Below are 18,660 nucleotides of genomic sequence, written 5' to 3' on the forward strand. Positions count from 1 at the left end.
GGCCATGGTCCTGCTAGCCCCTGCACATCTATAGTGAATGTTGAGAAAAAAAGGGATCAGTACAAACAAAAGGCAGCTTTGGCTGGGACCATTGTGTTCTCTGTTTTCTAGGACAATAACTTTATGCTAAAACATAATAATCAAATATACCTGATAATGAAATATCTTTTCTTCTCTCTGAAATAATTCTGCTTTCTGCTCTGGATAGAGGCATTTGTCTGAGCTCTAAGCCAGGAGGTAAGAAGGGCCTCAGCTATACATTTTGTTAAAAAATATGTGATTCTTTTCTACACTTCCTCAGCAAGTCCTTATGCACCTGTGACCAACAGCATTTGGGCAGCAGAATGGTAATTACTTTGATTTACTGATTATTAGAAAATAATTGTTTTGGTTTTATTTCCTCCCAAACTCCTGGTGTGCTATTGTAAATGCAACTAGAGTCCTAGAAGTGCAGGTAGGTCAGAGCTTAACAGCTGTGCCAAGAGAGTTAGTTTTGGCTTTAAGTCCCATGTGAGGTCACCAGTTGGTAATGATTCTCCTAAAGCAAAACGAGAATGCTTCATTCCTCAGCTGTGTCTGTGCTCATCAAAGAAAAGCTGAAGAATGTGGAAGCTGTGGAAGGTGGGGCAGCCACCCTGCGATGCCAGCTGAGCAGAGAGGCTCCTGTGGAGTGGAGGAAGGGGCACACTCTTCTCCGGCCGAGTAAAAAGTACAAGATGAGGCAGGAGGGCACGGTGGCTGAGCTGCAGATCCATGATCTGGACCCAAAGGATGCTGGAGACTATACATGTGTAGTGGGGAGCTAAAAAAACCACAGCAGCCTTGTCAGTGAATGGTAAAAAGTCAGAAATAACCTGTGAAACTCTGGAACATTTTGCCCCATCTTTTCCCTCCTCCTCTCTGTACATTCCCTCACACCACCTGCCGTCATGTCCTGCTTCTACTTTTTTCATCCTGCCACTCTTTCATGTTGCCCTGTCACTCCTTTCCCTGATCTCCATCCGTGATCAGCTTTCATTATGCCCAGTGTTGGATGTCTGTGTGTGTGTTGTGTTGTTGTCTTACCTTTCCTCAAGTGAAGGGTGCTGACATGCATGTAATTTTTCCTGAATTAGTATGGAAACATAAGATTCCTTGGAATTTTCAGTTAAGGAGTGTTCATCACTTTTCATGATGAGGATGAGTGTGTCGTTTGTATGCATGATCCCAATCAAGATCACGAATACTTTGATTCTGACAGAACAATTTAATAGGGATTTCTTTTTGCCATCCACAAAAAAAAAAGGCATGATGTGCTCAAAGGTTAATGCTGTTACAGTAAGGCTTAGGTAGTCATACGATGAATCATGATTCAGCCTCTGACCAGAGATCTGGGCAGGGTCTTGCGTTGCAATCCCTTTTCATTCTGCATCTCTCAGCCCTGCCAGTCCGTTTCAAAAAAGAGCTGAGGAACGAGGAAGCCACCGAGAGCGGGACGGCCACACTGCAGTGCGAGCTGAGCCAGGCGGTGGGCTCGGTCGAGTGGAGGAAGGATGGGAAGGTGCTGATGCCAAACGACAAATACAAAATGAGACAGGAAGGGCGTTTTGTTGAGCTGGTTATCCAAGACCTAGACCTGACGGATGCTGGGAGCTATACCTGCGTGTGTGGAGACCAGAAGACAACAGCTGCTTTGAGAGTGAATGGTAACTTCCACCTGTGTTTCTCATTAAGCCCCAAACTTAGTATATTTGACAGCATTTGCTGGTCATCCGAAGTTTGGTTGGTGTGATTCTGTAGAGGTTCCATGTTCTTGGCCCTGTAGTGCCAAAGTTGCCCTATTAGAGAATATTCCCTTACGCTTTTTTTGCTGAAGACAGCATGGCTATGTTGTATATTGTTTTCTCTAATTTCTTTCTTTTTGCTCTAGGAGGTTTTACCCCCCTTTCAACTGTACCCACCTAGCAGTAGGGCGGTTTTGGTTAAATGTATGCACTGCAGCCCAGTAACTCACAGCAGTGTCCAGTCCTTTTTGATCTGGTGCTGATTCCTTCTCTATTGGTATTGCATCCTTCAGCCTTGCCTGTCCTCTTCCAAGAAGAAATGTTGAACAAGGAAGCTACAGAGGGGGAGGCAGTCACTTTGCACTGTAAACTGAGCAAATCGGCCCCGGTTGAGTGGAGAAAGGGGAATACAGTCCTCAAGCCAAGTGAAAAATACAAAATAGAGCAGGAAGGTCCCTTTGCAGAGCTGATGATCCGGGATTTGGACTTGGCAGATGCTGGTGATTACAGCTGTGTATGTGGAGACCAACAGACTACAGCTGCTTTGACAGTAAATGGTAAAAAGAAATTCTCAGCACGTACCCCAAGTAAACTGGTATAATTCCAAGATCTCTTCCTCTTTTTCTCCTGTTTCTTCTGGTCCCTGTATACCTCTGTCCTCCCCCCTGCTGATTAATTTTTCTATCCTGTTTTCTTTCACTCTGTCCTTTCACCTGATGCCTCCTTGCTATGCTGTTTGCCTTCCTAGGGACTATGTTCAAATGACAAGTGGAGTACAGGTCCCCAAGTCAACACAATCTCCCTAGTCCTGTGTAGCTGCTTGTTTAAAAGTTTTCCCATAGGGATTGACCAAAAAGTGGGAATGATAATTTACCTTTTGTAACTTAGTAGACTGTTACACTTGTTGCTTCTAAAAGGAACATGTTTTCATCAGCGTAGGGTGCTCCACAAGGACTGTCTTCATGAAAAATAGCCTTTTTATGCTCCTGCTATTCCCAGACCTTTTTAACCAATTTTGGCTTAACTCGTCCAAAGCATATACTTTATCTCTGCAGAAAGCTGACAGCATGTTTGTAACTGCTCTGTTTTAAGGAGCTCTATTTATAAAAATACAGACAGTGCCATGAATCAGGCACTTCTGTAGAACTACTGTTTTTCTCAAGGGAAACAAAAAGCTCTGGATCTCACGTTAAAACACAGCCTTTAATTTTATCCGTGTGATTTTATGGTATATGAAGTACAGGCTTGTCAACTAAGTTTGCCGATAAACGGGCTTGCTTTAAAAGCAAGTTCTGAAGTGTGAGGACCAAAAAATTAAAAATCAGACTGAAATGTCTTTTGAGATGTTAGAGATTGGAATGAAATCCTGGAGTGTGAAGGTCTTGTGGCTTCAGTGACGTGCAGGTTCAGGGAGATAAGAGGGTGAGCAGGTGGGTCAGGCTTTCTTGGTGTTGATGCTGTGTCCGTATTGCATTTACTCTGCAGTTCTGCCTGCTCTTTTCACCAAAGAACTGACAGATGAAGAAGCCACAGAAGGTAAAAGCGTGTCTCTGCAGTGTGAGCTGAATAAGGCTGCTGCTAACGTGGAGTGGAAGAAGGGATTCAAGACCCTCAAATCAAATGACAAATACAAAATGAAGCGCAAAGGTGTTGTTGCTGAGCTTATAATCCAAAATCTAGAAATGACGGATGCTGGAAATTATTCCTGTGTGTGCGGAGACCAGCAGACTATGGCAGTTTTAACAGTACATGGTAAAACAAACAAAACAAGATACATACTAAAAGTAACTGTCCCATTTGCTCTGTTCATTTTAACAGATGCCTTGTTACCCTTCCATCTCCCTCCTTCTGTCAGACCCTTATCCACAGCCCGCTGATGCCGATGCTCCCATTGGCGTCAGTGCAGCCGGGGTGCATGGCACAAGAGAGGTATCAGTGTGCAAGCTCAGAGTATAAGCAGCCAGGGTTGCTGCTACTCTTTTAATTAGGGTCCATCATTTTGCTTTTCCTTTGAAAGTTCCTTTATTAGACTCCCCATTATGCTCACACCCATTCGAATGGGCTGCCTCAAAGGGATTGCGACTTAGGGATTTTAAGGTTTCATAAAATTCCGAAAGGTGAGGTTATTCCCTGGAATCTTATTCTTATACTCCATTCTTGGGACAATGGGATGCTTTTATACGTATGGGCCAGTTGTCATCGCATTCCGTTACTGTCCTGTGTAAAGCAAGGCCAGACCCTCCAAGGGATGACCATTCTCAGGGAGAACTTTGTTTTTTACTGCAACTGACATGTTTGAAAGGATATGTCTGTTCAGGTGAAAATGTTTGTTTCCTCACCATGTATTGAAATGAACAATTTCATTTCAAACTGACATTAAGAATGAAACTCCAGTGTTTCATTATTTTTAATGTACAGTATCTTTTTGTTTGTTTCAATGCGTAAAACCAGCAAACATCCTTCCATAATGGTTTTAAAAGTCATATAAGAAAACCAATTTTTTTCAGAAATTTCGAAGTAGTATCTATTCTTTTTGCTTGAAATTTCATAGGAAAAAATTGGACTTTCTACCTGTATTTGTATTGATTTGTTGACTCTGAGTACATGTGAAATACCTCTACGGATTATTGCAAGCACTGAATCCTTTGCTGGTGATGACATTTCTTTCCTCATACTGATTTGTGGAAACAGTTGAGAATCTATGTTCTTGTGTTGATAAATCAGCACAAGATAAGAGGGAAAAGGAAAATGAAACATCGATGTTTAATTTCAACTTTTTGGAGCATTACATCTCACTGCTCATGTTGCTGTCCTTCAGCTTTGCCTGCATTTTTCAAAGAAGGATTGAAGAACAGAGAAGCCACAGATGGTGCAACAGCCACTCTGCACTGTGAGCTGAGCAAGGTCGGTGTCCCGGTGGAGTGGAAAAAAGGGGACAAGACACTCAAACCGAGTGATAAGTATAGGATGAGACAAGAAGATTCTGCTGCAGAGCTGTTGATCCGAGATCTGGTGGTAGAAGATACAGGAGAATATACCTGTGTGTGCGGAGATCAGAAGACCTCGGCTGTCTTGACAGTCCATGGTAAAAAAGCCGTTCTCCGTTATGATAGCGGTATCTCAAGGACATCCCTTTTCTCTGAGAGGTTTCTTTCCCACTTGCTTTGATGTTTTGATTCTGTAGCATTTTCTTGGTCTGCTGGCTGTGTTTCTTCCCATCTCCCGCTCTCTGTTAGTTTGAAACTGATGGATTTAGGGCAAAGTAGAGTCATGAGAATTTCTCATCTTAGTCTTCAACTTTTAAGGGTGAAACAGGCACCTGTATGTAAGGCCAAGAGTGACCAGACCTCCAGCAGTGAGGTTATTCTCGGAGGGTTTGTCATTGTGTCTCACTGATGTCAGTGGGTTTCAGTGCTTAAATTGAAAGGAAGTTCTTTAAAAATGCTGAGCTCAGTTAGTGAGAGGTTTCTCCATTCAGGAATGACTGTCCACCTCTTTTGCAAGACATTGATATATTCTGCCAAGGAAATGGTTCTTTCCAAAAAAACCCACCCCAAACTGTTATTCCAGAAGAAGCAGTTCACATACAGTCCCAATAGATCATAGAATCCTAGAGTGGTTTGGGTTGGAAGGGACTGTAAAGACCATCTAGTTCCAACCCCCTGCCACGGGCAGGGACACCTTCCCCCAGCCCAGGTGGCTCCCAGCCCCGTCCAGCCTGGCCTTGAACGCTTCCAAGGATGGGGAAAGAATAGGTTTTATTTGAGTTGTATCTTAAGGATAAGATGCTTCTTAAGGACAGGGGCAAAACTGGGGAGGCAAAATGCTCTCCTCAGATTTTCTGCATGCTTTTACTTCCTCTTCGTTCTCCCAGCTGGAGGTACTTTTGTTCCTCCTCTCCTCTGAGCTAGCGCTTTCTTCCTTGTGCAAGTCGCTTCCTTTTTACTTTAGTAAAAGCACCCCATGAGGCAACTTCTTGAATGCCGCTAACCCCCCCTGCCCCTCCCCGTATTCCTGCTATTACAGCCATTATGTTCTTGAAAATTGTGGCTTAAAGGTGCACTTGAAGCTACGTTACTAATTTGTTTCTGGCCCAGAAAGAAAAATGATGGTGTCAGGAAAGGTAGAGATCTCCAGCTAGCAGTGCTGACATCCAGGGTGATGAGTTTCAAGCAGAAGTCATGTCATTAACATTCAAGATAGATGATTTCAGACTGAAATAGGTAGGAGAGGATACTGGAATTAGCTGGGAAGTGATAAGCATGCTGCATAAGTCAATGTTAGAAGCAGGTCACTGTGGCAATTATCCTTGTGAGATCCTGCAGTAGTTTTCTAGTAGATGCAGTTTTCAAGACTATGATTTGTTTCCCTGTAACAGGGAAGGGCTGGCCTCAGGACCTAGCTTTACATCCCTTGAGGTCCGATTAACAGTTTGACGTCCCCTCTGTTTATATTACATCCCGTAGCATTGCCTGCACTGTTCAAAAAAGAACTTGTCAGTATGGAAGCCACAGAAAACGGGACGGCTGTTCTGCAGTGTGAGCTAACTAAACCTGCTCCGGTGGAGTGGAGGAAAGGGCACAAGGTGCTCAAGCCTAGTGAGAAGTACAAAATGAGACTGAAGGATACCATTGCTGAGCTGACAGTCCACAGCCTGGAGGAACAAGATGCGGGAGATTACACATGTGTGTGTGGAGACAAGATGACTACTGCATCCCTGACGGTGCATGGTAAAATACATAAGTTTAATAGGAGTTTTCTGCTTTGACATTGGTGATCTCATGCAGGATCACAAACTGGTCTTGAGCCCATCTATTATTTTAAGTTGCTATGACAGCTGTATCAACCACTGGGATTATCTTTCACTGAAAATCCTTTGCTTAGGACTGATAAATAGTATCATACACTCTTTACAGTCCCTGCCCTTCCCTGTTAATGGAATATGGAAGTGGATAACGAAGCCCTTGGTGAAGTCCAGTCATAAATAGCACTTGTAGTATTTCCATTAATTTCTTTAGGTCACGTCACTGAGATTTCACTTGTTGTTCTTGAATGGAATTGAAGGGTGCTGTCGTATGACAACAAATGAGAAAGGCAGGCGAGAACGATACGTTGCAGCCTGTAATTTTAAACAACATAGCATTCATTTTAATTGTTAATCTAATCTTAAAACAGAAGTGTGCGTAGTTCTTTGAAAGCTTGGGATCAGCTTTCTGTTGTTATGTCTTAAAATGCCTTTAAAGCATACCTTCTAGTACTGAAATTATAGTTTTACAATGTTGATTTCCAAATCAGTTGTGGCATGCTGAAGGTGCTGTGTTGCAAAGCATAAGGCAGGGATGCCCCTGAAACCATCGTTTACCTCTTGGGTACTGTGTATTCTAAAACTTTTAGAGATTAAAGGGGTTTAATCCAGTGGAGCAGTCAAGACACAGTATTTCCCCGATTTTAAAGTGCTCTCTCTTCACCTGTGATCTTCAGCCCTTCCCCCGCATTTTACAAAAGAGTTGAAGAATGTGGAAGCCACAGAAAATGGCACGGCCACTTTCTGCTGTGAACTGAACAAGCCCACAGCTGCTGTGGAGTGGAGGAAAGGAGACAGAGCCCTGGGGACAGGTGACAAGTTCACCATGAGATGCGAGGGCACAACTGCTGAGCTGGTGATCCGTGATTTAGATCTGACAGATGCTGGAGATTACACATGCTGTTATGGAGATCAGAAAACCACTGCTGCACTAAAAGTGAATGGTAAAAAAAAAAAACCAACAAAAAAACCCAAAAACCCAAAAAACCCCCAACCTACCCACCCCACCCCCCCCCCACCCCCCCCCCACCCCCGAAAACCCAAACCAACAACAAATTAAGTGGATTATTTTCAACCAGCTGGTTGGTTTTTTTTTAAGAGCATAGTGGTATCAGCTTCGAAATTACAGCACTGTTTCTGATGAACGTAGCAACATGTGGCTGGACATGGGCATAAATGCCTGAACGCACTTGTCATATCAGGCACAGATCAGGTGTTCATAGCAAAAAATTCAGATGTTAATTTCTTCGATGCTCATATTCAGTAATAGTTGCTAAAAAAGGAAAATTGTATTTGTGATGTTGGTTGTAAAGATGTTACAATCATAAAGTTGAGAATATTGCAGTTTGGTGATGAGATTTTTGATACAGTTTTCAGTGTTTCAGAATAATTTGATGGTCGAGTTTTGCTGAACCACTATCTAAGAAGAAATCTCATGGAATAGTGAGATTGATGCCTCAGTTATAGTTTCATTTATGAACTTTTTCAGTAATGATTTGACTTAGACACTCTACTTAGGCTTTATTTTCCACTGTGTCAGGCAATACTCAAAGTAAGGCAGAGCTCAGTCTTGCGGAGTCTGAAGAAGTTGGCTGATATGGTTCTCCATTTCATGCCTTAGACTGTACCATAAAAAAAGCTCTGACTTATAAATAAGGTGTTGTCCAGCTTTCCAAAGTCACTGTTTTATGGTTCTCAGAGTGGTTATCAATCCTACTTGATTAGGGAAGGCTTTGTTCGTCACATGTGGTTGACAGACCACAGATAAATGGTTGCTTGAATAGCTGCCGTGGTCATACATTCTGCTCATTTTGAACTCCTCAGCCTTGCCTGCGCACTTCAAGAAAGAGATGGAGAATGAAGAAGCCACAGAAGGTGAAACAGCCACTCTGCAGTGTGAGCTATCTAAGGCTGCCTCGGTGGAGTGGAAAAAGAAACATAAAGTGCTCAAATCGAGTGAAAAATATACTATGAGACAGGAAGGTACTACAGCACAACTGCTGATCCATGCTTTAGAAGTCAAGGATGCTGGGGAGTACACCTGTGTGTGTGGAGACAAGAAGACTACTGCAGCACTGACAGTGCATGGTAAAGAAAACAAAAATGGGACATTTTTGTGTGATGTTTCTCCTGCCTCCTCTGCAAACCTCAGTACTGACACACAATCAGTTCTTTCTCTAATCTTGCCATCGTTAATTATGTTAGTAACAGAGTTTCTTGATTTATGGTGATTTTTATCTAATTCTAAGTAGAATTGCAGTCCCATTGATTATACTAACATTTTCCCTGTTTTCTTCTCCTTGCTCTTGTTGGTGCACGGCTGTACTGCTTTGCACCACACTGAAGGATGCCACATGCTTGCATTCTTTGTTCTACTTTTGATTTGAGCCTAGAGAGATGGAGCAGCAGGAACATTCATACTTCCTAAAAAAAAGCAATCTTAGATTTCAAGTTACCTTAGGATTTGACAGGTGATTTTAAATAATGCAAACAAAACTGGAGTCAGTGCAACTTTTCTATATGACTCCAACCAAGGCTCATGTAGGTTTGTACTCTGGTATTGCAGAATACTCAGCATTATAGTGTGAGTACTTCATGGTCCTCAGTCAACTCCATCAGCAGAATTCCCTTGGAGGAGAGGGAAATATTATTTCCACTGTTCATACAGGCCAGTAAGGAGTAGTTTCAGCCCTCTCTCTCACCTGGAAATTCAATAGGTCAATGAGTCAATTGCTTTGCTTTACTGCCCAGAATTTATCTTCATATTTACCAATTAAAGAAGGATGATTTGTCTTGAATTTCCAATTTAACCATGGAAAATAGAATTGTAAAGGACCTCTACACGTCTTCTAGTCCACCTTTGAGTCCCAAGTTGCCATCACCTCTATCTAGCCAGCCTGCACTTAAACACCTTCAGTGGTGAAGAATCTGCAGTTCCCTTGGATGCTCATTCCACTGCCTAGCTGTCATTACTGCCAGAAAGTTCTTCCTAATTTCAACAGAAGTCTTTTTCAAGCTGGCTTAAGTCATTACTTCTTGTTCCATATCCTGTAGAAATGGAGAAATACTTGCATTTTTCATCTTTGTGAAACTATTTTACAGATTTTAAAACTTTCATCATGTCCCCTTCTGTCACCTCATTTCTGGACTAAGCATCTTCATTCCTTTTTCTCTTTCTTCACTAGTGATGTTTGCTAGATTTCAGATCATCTTTGCTGCTTTCTGGAACATCTTCAGTTAATCCACATCTTTCTAGAACTGTGGTGGCCAAAAGCAGACACAGCGCTCCATTTGAGGCTTTGCCAGAGTGGAGTAGGATGGAAGGACTTCATGTGTCTTGCCTATGACGCTCCATTTTATACATCCCTATTATGGTGATTGCTTTATTCACCTCAGACTTGCATTTTTCTACTTGCATTTGGTCCATGATCTCTTGTAACCCCAAATACATCTCTGCAGATCTGCTGCCTGTTGTTCTCCATCTAGTATTTGTTGTTGGTTGTTCCTGAATAGTGTTTTGTACCTGCTTTTGCTGAATTGCAGCCTATTTTTTCATCACTACTTATCAAGATCTCCCATATCCTAATCTAGTCTAACAAAGCGCCCTCACCTTCTTTCCCTTCCCACCCTGAGATCATTTTCAAAGGTAATGACAACTCTGCCTTTCATTGTCAAGTCACTAAAGAAAATGCTGAATAATACTGGACTCCAGAGTACCAAGGAGTTCTGTTCAACTCATTCTTTCATTGTGAGTGTAAATCACAATTGAATATTCTTTGACTGTGGTTTTCAAATCAATGCTTCCTACTATAGTTCCACCTATACTAAGTTAAAGTAAGCTTTACCAAAATAAGTGAGTGTACAGCATCTACTGTGTCTCTCTATCAGTGAAGCTTATTAATCTATGTCAAGAAAAATTACACTGGTCCACTTCTTCATAAAAAGAAACCCTCTTGGCAAGTCCAAGTGTATTGCTACAATATTTTCCAAAGAATTACAGTTAAGCTGAAATGGCCATAATTCCTTGGACCCTCTCTCGGCCGCCCCCCTCTTCTCTGTTTGTCCAAGACAAGCACTGTGAATGGGATTCAGCTTGTAGATCGAGGCTGGTGAGTATTCCTAAATTCACATTTTTGTCAATGGAGACCTAGTCAACACAGCCGATGGAAGTCAGGGAGACAGCCAGTTCACCTTACAGTAGACATCCACTTTTGATCAGCAGATAGCTCTCTTGGCTCCATTGACTTTACCTGGACCTTTCTTCACTGCCTAGCAGCTTAGACTCTTGGTTTACATGGTAAGAACTAAATGTGAATATTTCAATATGTAAGACTTTTTCTATTTTTTTTCTGTGCTTGTAGAGTATCACTCATTCTCTTTGATTTCTCCAGTGTAACTGTTAATGTCTGATATCGATTGAGCCTGTAGCTTAAGTATTCCAGGACAAATTTCATCACACCAAGGTGCTTCAAGAATATTCAGTTTACTTAAATATTTTCTAATAATTTTTTCCCCTGATTCTAGCCAGAATTCCTGTTACTTCCTTAGCTGTCATTAACCTTTACTATTAAAGAAGAAAAAGGTATTAAGCGCTTCAGCTTCCTCATGTGTCTCACCAACAATTTCCATTCCTGAAAGAGAGACAGACCAACTTCTCCCTTGTTTTTCTTCCTTCTAATCTACTTACAGAATGTCATTGTATTATTTCTGGGTTTCTGGTTCAGGCTGGCCAGGTTTCCTGGGTTTTGCATCCTAATATTCTGATGCAGAGAGCCACAAGTAGGACTGTGAGGAAAGAACACAGAAAGCTCCTGGCCTAGTGACGTGTCACCCAGTTGCTGGATATGACTACATACAGCTGTGTCTGGAGATACTTGATATCAGCATCATTTTGCAGATTACCTTTCAGCCCCTCTTTCATGGTGGTCTCTTTGTCCATGGGGTGATGGAGTCCAGGAATGGGGAACTGCCCTTGACCTTCTTAAGACATGCAGGGAGCCTGGCCTTTCTGGGTTTGCCTCTACATTCTGTAGTATTTCTTTCGCATTCATCTAAGCCTCCTGTATTTTATAGGTCTCTGGAGTTTCAGGAGAAACGCAAACTGAAGAATTTGTGATTTAGGCAGGCTATTCCTGATGATCCTTGTGAAGTAGTCTTTGTAATTATGCCCTTAATATTGTTTCTTTGAGGATTTTTCCACTGTCTCGAACTACCTTGTTCTTTTTTGCTTCAGCTTGATCATAAGTAACAATTCTTGACTCATTATAGCTTCCTTTCTTGTTGCCTGCATAATTTCCTTTTGCTTTTCTCCATCATTACTTCTTCTAAAATTGATGAACTTTCCTGCTTCATAATTGGTGACTGCCCCATCATCCTCCACATCCGTTATCTCAAATACTTATTTCTTGCTGGTCAGTCAGGAATTGGAGATCCTCCCCTCCTGCTCTTTCATCTCTATTCTATATGCAAAAGTGGTTCCCACCCCATTCCCAAGGCTTAGCAGACATTGCCCCATCCTGCTGCTCCCACAGTACATATGACCACGTGACCGTCCAGTCTTATGCTCTGAATGATCCTATTAGTTGTTCCAAAAGGGATGGGGCGTTAGGATGCACCGGAACTTGCTGATGAGAAGGTGTTATCACAGATTCCCACAATGGAGACATCGTCCTTCTTTTTGCTTTTTAGTGTTACCCAAGCACTTTCAAGAGGTCTCTCCGATTCTGCTCTTCACCCTCATTTTAGCTCTCAGGCTAGGTCTGTAAGCATCCTTAACACGTAAGGTAAAACTTTTTCATTTTTTTCCTTTAGTTTTTTTTTTCCCTGAACACGGTGTAACCTTCTATATCAATTTCCCAGGCTGAATTATACCAAGAAAGTTAGTTTTGACCATACATGAAGCTTTCCCATTCCTGCTGTGTATTCTCTATACATATCTAAACAAATCGGCAAATTTACCCACTGTATAAGACCCTCTTGTGTCTATGATACAAAGGAGTATCTTCCTTCTGTGAGATAATCCTCATGTCAATAACTCGGTGTGGATAGATACTGATAAACATCAGGTTCATTTTTTTGGTGGCCAAAACCCGCTTATTCTGAAAATGTTTGCTCCTCTGTTTCTCAGCCCTTCCTGCTCTCTTCAAAGAAGAGTTAAGACATGAGGAAGCCATGGAGGGTAAAGCAGTCACCCTGCGCTGTGAGCTGACCAAGACCGCTTCAGTGGAGTGGAAAAAGGGACACACAGTACTCAAACCTAGCGAGAAATACAAAATGAGGCAGAAGGATGTCACTGCAGAACTGGTGATCCATGATCTAAATGAGAGTGATGCTGGTGATTATACCTGTGTGTGTGGGGATAAGCAGTCCACAGCTTCCTTAGTAGTACACGGTAATAACCCATTTCATCTAGATGTCCTCATTAGCAAGCTTATGGTTTGAATTCATTTTTTTCTCTGTGTTCATTGTTATCTCGGCATAGTTCCTCTGAGTCTGACTTTGCATGTCATAGTCATGAGATTAATTCGCATTTTGTGGTTTAAAGGAAAAAACCTTCACCCCAGTTCCGTATACTAAATGGTTTTTAGGACCTGGTCCCTAAAACAGATGCAAGATCAGGCCCAAAGACAGCTCTTCAGTGATACCCTTGCCTTTCCTTCCCCACCCCTGCCCTTCACCAGGAGGCTGTGTTTGCTGCTCCGTGTTAACCCTCTGCCCATTGCATCCTCAGCGCTGCCTGCACGCATCAAGGAGAGTCTGAAGGAGGAGGAGGTAACCGAAGGTCAAGCAGCCACTCTGCGCTGTGAGCTGACCAAGGTTGCTCACGTAGAGTGGAGAAAGGGCAGCAGTTTGCTCAAAGTCAGCGACAAATACAAAATGAGGCAGGAGGGCACGGTCATGAAGCTGCTTATCCATGACGTAGAACTGAAAGATGCTGGAGAATACACTTGTGTGTGTGGAGAACACGAGACAACAGCTGCCTTGATAGTGCATGGTAAAAACATATATCTGTATTATTGTGTGTTTCTCTGCCGGGTCATCGCGTGTTGGTTGTGTGTTCACCTGTGGCTGGATTTGGTTCTTTAAATTTGTAAGCTGTCTCTAAGACCTGGTTGCATCCAGGCTGCTTTTTTCTTTCTGTCTGTTGGTTTGTCCAGTGTCCCAGAATTAGGAGGAAAGGAAACGTTTCACCCTAAAATGTTCTCTGCTGTACCGCCCCATCCCTCCAGTCACCTGTGTGCCACGTGTCATTTTTGATGTTCTTTGTCTGTTTTGTGACCTTCAGCCCTGCCTGTGCTTTTCAAAGAAGAACTGAAGGACCTGCAAGCCATGGAAAGCCAAACAGCCACCCTGCGCTGTGAGCTGACCAAGGCTGCTGCTGTGTCATGGAAGAAAGGAAACAAAATACTCAGGGCAAGTGAAAAATACGTCATGCGGCAGGATAATGCCCTTGCTGAGCTGGAGATTTGTGATCTAGAGCTGCAAGATGCGGGAGATTACACCTGTGTGTGTGGAGACCAACACACCACAGCTTCTCTGACAGTGAATGGTAAATTCATCTTGCAGATGACTGTTTATTTCTCTGAAACATCCTGTTGCTGTACAAATTGTTCACCTATCAGCCCTTTCCTAGGAATTAATTTGTGTTCAGGAAAGGAGAACTTCTCATTCTGACATTTAATTTGGGTCTGATTTTCCTGAAAAGGGAGCTGAGCACATGACTGTTTCTCCATGCAGACTAACTGCTCTGTTGTAAGTTTAAGGGAATAGGGCCTAGGAAATGCTCCTGTTAGACCAGCTGAGATGTCCTGCCCCCATGAAGGCTGGCCCTGTGAGAAATTCCTTAGATTGCATCTTGAATCCATCCAGCCTCTTGTACTTTGTCAGCTCAGCACTACTTTTCTTACTGTCATAGCTAGATTTAGTTTCCCAGGTCATCATAGCAATAACCTCAACCTCAGTGGCCAAAGACCACAACTTGGCCAGATTTGAACTTCAGATGAGAATTCACGATGCTGATCACAAATGCAGAGGTCTTGGTTTAAATACACTGTCTACTGACTTTCCATTCCCAGCCCTGCCGGTGCTTTTCAAGGAAGAACTGAAGAATGAAGAAGTCCAGGAAGGAGCATCAGTCTGTCTGTGTTGTGAATTAACCAAAACAGCTCCAGTGCAGTGGAAAACAGGATCCAAAGTGCTCAAAGCAAGTGGCAAATATCAAATGAGACAGCTTGGCACCACTGCAGAGCTGGTCATTCGTGACCTAGAAGTAAAAGATACTGGAGATTATATCTGTATGTGTGGTGACCAGAAGACAACAGCAACCTTAACAGTTCATGGTAAAAAGACCTTATTAAAATTGATAAATAGCTCTGTAGATAGACATCACTGAAATTCAGCTGTTTCTGCCTGGGTCAGTAACTTGTCTTTGATTTTATCCCTTTCTCTTCTTTCATTCTATGTAGAGCTCATTTTTTACTCAGAATAACTCAGGGCAAATTTTTGGATCACTATTAATCTGTCCTCCTTGAAAAGGACAAAACGAGATGTTCCTTTTTGTCTATATCTCCTCTTCTTGGACATTTCTATTTTCCAGCTCTTTTCCACCCCTCATTCCCCTGGTTCACTTCAGCCAACCACAGTTTTCTCCCAAACACACACTTAGGGTCCATCAGGCCCTCTGCTCCCCGAGCTCTGCTCAAAGGAGAAAGGGGGTGGGGGGGGGGAGCGGAGAAGGGGAGGAGGAGGAGGAGGAGGAGGAGATGTGGCTCTGCTGCGTGACCTGGCCACGGTTGCTCTGAGGATACCAGAACCTTTAACCAAGTCAGACAGGCAGAATGAGATACCAGTTACCATTCCAGAGCTCCTTACCCCTAACCTAGATCTGCCAGGGTCTGCACCTCTACATGGGGGCCAGGGCTACCTCGACATTTAGGGGTTAAAAAAACCCCAACACACTAACACAGGTTATTAGAAGTTATACTCTTTATCCTGCTAGCTCCCAATAAACCAAGCCATACATAAATCCTTGTGTTATGTTAATGATCTCATTACCTGATCTTCTGCTTCCCTCTGATTAATGAGCATCCATCTTAATGGACTAACAGTCCTTAGCTCTGAGTGGCTTACTTGGTCAGGGATCCAGTTCTGTTCCCTCAGCTTTTTCCAGAAAACTTCTGACCCTCCCCTGGGCTTTCCTGAGACTCAGGTATTTTCTGAGGCATCTGGGGAGCCCTGTTTGCATTCCATACCCTCTTACAGTAGCTGTGCACAAGGCACTTTTGTGGGTGACCATTAAAAATTCATTTTCCTGAAGGTTATTTCCTGCAGATTATTCTGTCTTTGGGTGTTACAGTTTTCAAAATGGAAACCAGTAAGGATCTCAAATTCTTATTACATGTAATGGCCCTTCAAACTTCAATTTAAAACTGGAAGTCATTTTATTTTGAAATCTGGCTGCTTTCATGTAGGTGGAGCTGTAAGTTTTTAGTAAAAACAAACCATAAGATAAGAAAACCCACCTCCAAGAAAATCATACCTGAAGAGGTAAAATAGTACTGTATCCAGCAGTGGTGTTTGACCCGAGATCTGGATCTTTCTGTATTGTTCTTTTACCATGAAAACCAGCAGACGCCCAGGGGACTGGTCCCTGATGGTAAGTGAAACCCCGTCACACCTGAATAAGGATGCTTTCAGAGTTCCTGAACGTTGCTACAGCTGAGCATGCCTATAATGGGTTGAGAAAAGGAGGAATGAAGGGAAGTAATCCCAAGCATTTAAAAAAAAAAAAAAGAAATAGGGATTTTAATTCTGGTTTTCTGATGACCGTTTGTCCATGTTGCATCCTTCAGCTCTGCCACCACTCTTTAAGGAAGAGCTGAAGAACAAGAAAGCAGAAGAAGGTGGAGAAGTCACCCTGCACTGTGAGCTCACCAAGGCTGCTCTGGTGGAGTGGTGGAAGGACCAGAGGATTCTTAAAGCGAGTGATAAATACGAAATGAGGCAGGAAGGGACCAAGGCAGAGCTGGTGATTCATGAAATAGCTGAGGAGGATGCAGGAGACTACACCTGTATGTGTGGAGAGCACCAGACTACAGCTGTCTTAACAGTACAGGGTAAAAAAACTACCTTGACCTCCTAACTGGAAACATCTGTCCACTACTAGAAGGTGTTTGATTTGCCGTGTCTGTCTTTCCAACCTCATTTACTGTCCATTCCTTTGAAAGCATTCCCTGCCCTTGACCTGCAGGCTGTGTATCTCGGAAAATACTGGTCTGCATTTTTCTGTGCCATCCTTCTGTCTTTTCCTTTTCTTAAACACAATCCTGGTATCCCTTCATCTTTCCCTTCTGGCATTCCTTTCCTGGTATATAAACTCACTGTTCTTTTGTCTTTGCTTTCCTTTATTTATTCTCCAAACCACAAATCTTTTTTTTTCTTCGCCATCTCTTTCTGGCATTTTTAATACCTATCATTTTAATGTAGTACAGGGTATAAAAAGCAATATCCAGAATAAGGCTGTGTTATTATTTCTTCTGTACTGAGTTATGTTTATATTGGGGTTTGTGCCCATAACCTCCGTCTTCATTGCACAAAGCTAGATTTGCATTGGAGACTGATTTTCTAAGAAGGAAAGAATAAATTCCTTCTGTGACCTCCTCCTGGTTTTGTTTTGTTGCAAGAACTGGTTGCTGTGCAAACAGAACTGGTGTTTCAGCTTGACACTGCTGGAGATGGGAAATGTGCCAGATCAAGGAGGCTAGCTTTGGTTTCTAGCCTGGATATTTTAACTTGGAGGTACTACGATGGAGTGAGACGCTAATTTGGGATCTGAGATACCCAGCCTTCTTAAACAGGTGGAATATCCCATTATCCCACCAAGTTAATAGAGGGATATATGTGAAAGTCACCAAACCTATGTCAAGGACACAAATTGCAATGGGTACTAGAATTAAGTGGGGAAAATACGTTTTGAGACAAGAACACAGGCTGGGATTCAGCATCTGGAGGTTTTATTTGTCATCAAGAAGAATCAGTGAGCCCTGGCTGCATCTTTGCAAGGGTATCTCAAGGCAGAAGGAATAATGATGAGTAAGGAGCTGTGCCAATACCTCAGCACAGCTGCTCTGTAAGTAGGAAGGAGGAGTACAAAGGCAGGACGTTTGTGGAAGACACCAACACGTGTGAACTAAGGAGCTCGGAGATTATATTCTTAGTTTCCCTCGTGTGGAATCTGGTAGAAAGCCAGTGTAAATCTTTTGAGGACAGTGCAAGTTACTAGTAGGAAGCCAACATAAACCCAAAAGGGTTAGGGTATGTTCCCACTAGGAGGTTTTCATTTCTCTTTCCTCTATTGCTAATGCTTGCCCTTCCATAACCTTCACAACTTTCCCCTGTCACTTCCTACTCTCTCCCATTCCCGGAGATATCCTCAGCTTGTAATACTTTTTACCTGCATCCTTCAGCCGTGCCTCCGTTTTTCCAAGAGGAAATGACCAGCAAGGAAGCAGTAGAAGGTGGAACGGCCACGTTGCACTGTGAGCTCAGCAAGGCGTCTGCCCGTGTTCAGTGGAAGAAGGGCCATTGCGCCCTCACCTCGGACAACAAGTACAGCGTGAGACAGGAGGGCTGTGTAGTGGAGCTGGTCATTCATGATTTAGACTTGAGTGATACTGGAGATTATACCTGTGTGTGTGGAGACAAGACCACCACAGCTGCCTTAAGAGTGCATGGTAAAGTAATCCTTAGGGCTGAGGTCTTCCAGCCCTTAGACCTGCCCAAGTCTCTGTTGCTATTGTCCGTTCCCATTCCCCTTCCGTTTGCTTGGGCTTTTGTCTTCCTCCGGGCTTTGCTTGTGTGCTTCCTCCTTGTGTTTTAATTGGGAAAAGATCGTTGGTGTTTGCCCTCCTCCACTGTTCTCGTTCTTACCACTCTCCTTGCCCTGATGCAGTGTCCAGGGAAGTCAGGGGAGATTTTACCACTGTGTTCCACTGACCTGGATCAGGGCTCAGCAGCGCACCATGCATCCTCTCCCCCAGGACCTCATCCAGCTGCTTTTTAAGGGATATTCATTCTCTCTGTGGTAACAACTCC

At 43.0% G+C, this 18,660-nt stretch overlaps 1 protein-coding gene across 1 annotated transcript in view; it reads left to right on the plus strand.

Moving 5' to 3' along the window:
• Window positions 1-18,660, plus strand: part of OBSCN (obscurin, cytoskeletal calmodulin and titin-interacting RhoGEF) — a 184,253-nt gene that overhangs the window by 72,034 nt on the left and 93,559 nt on the right. The window contains exons 37-49 of the mRNA XM_055709071.1: window positions 1,419-1,685; window positions 2,057-2,320; window positions 3,249-3,515; window positions 4,582-4,848; window positions 6,230-6,493; window positions 7,245-7,511; window positions 8,392-8,655; window positions 12,695-12,958; window positions 13,298-13,561; window positions 13,853-14,116; window positions 14,643-14,906; window positions 16,419-16,682; window positions 18,033-18,299. Of these exons, the coding sequence (XP_055565046.1) occupies window positions 1,419-1,685; window positions 2,057-2,320; window positions 3,249-3,515; window positions 4,582-4,848; window positions 6,230-6,493; window positions 7,245-7,511; window positions 8,392-8,655; window positions 12,695-12,958; window positions 13,298-13,561; window positions 13,853-14,116; window positions 14,643-14,906; window positions 16,419-16,682; window positions 18,033-18,299 (3,447 nt within the window). The remainder of the gene's footprint in view (window positions 1-1,418; window positions 1,686-2,056; window positions 2,321-3,248; window positions 3,516-4,581; window positions 4,849-6,229; window positions 6,494-7,244; window positions 7,512-8,391; window positions 8,656-12,694; window positions 12,959-13,297; window positions 13,562-13,852; window positions 14,117-14,642; window positions 14,907-16,418; window positions 16,683-18,032; window positions 18,300-18,660) is intronic.

The sequence above is a fragment of the Falco cherrug genome, chromosome 4 (genome assembly GCF_023634085.1).
Source record: "Falco cherrug isolate bFalChe1 chromosome 4, bFalChe1.pri, whole genome shotgun sequence".
NCBI lineage: Eukaryota > Metazoa > Chordata > Aves > Falconiformes > Falconidae > Falco > Falco cherrug.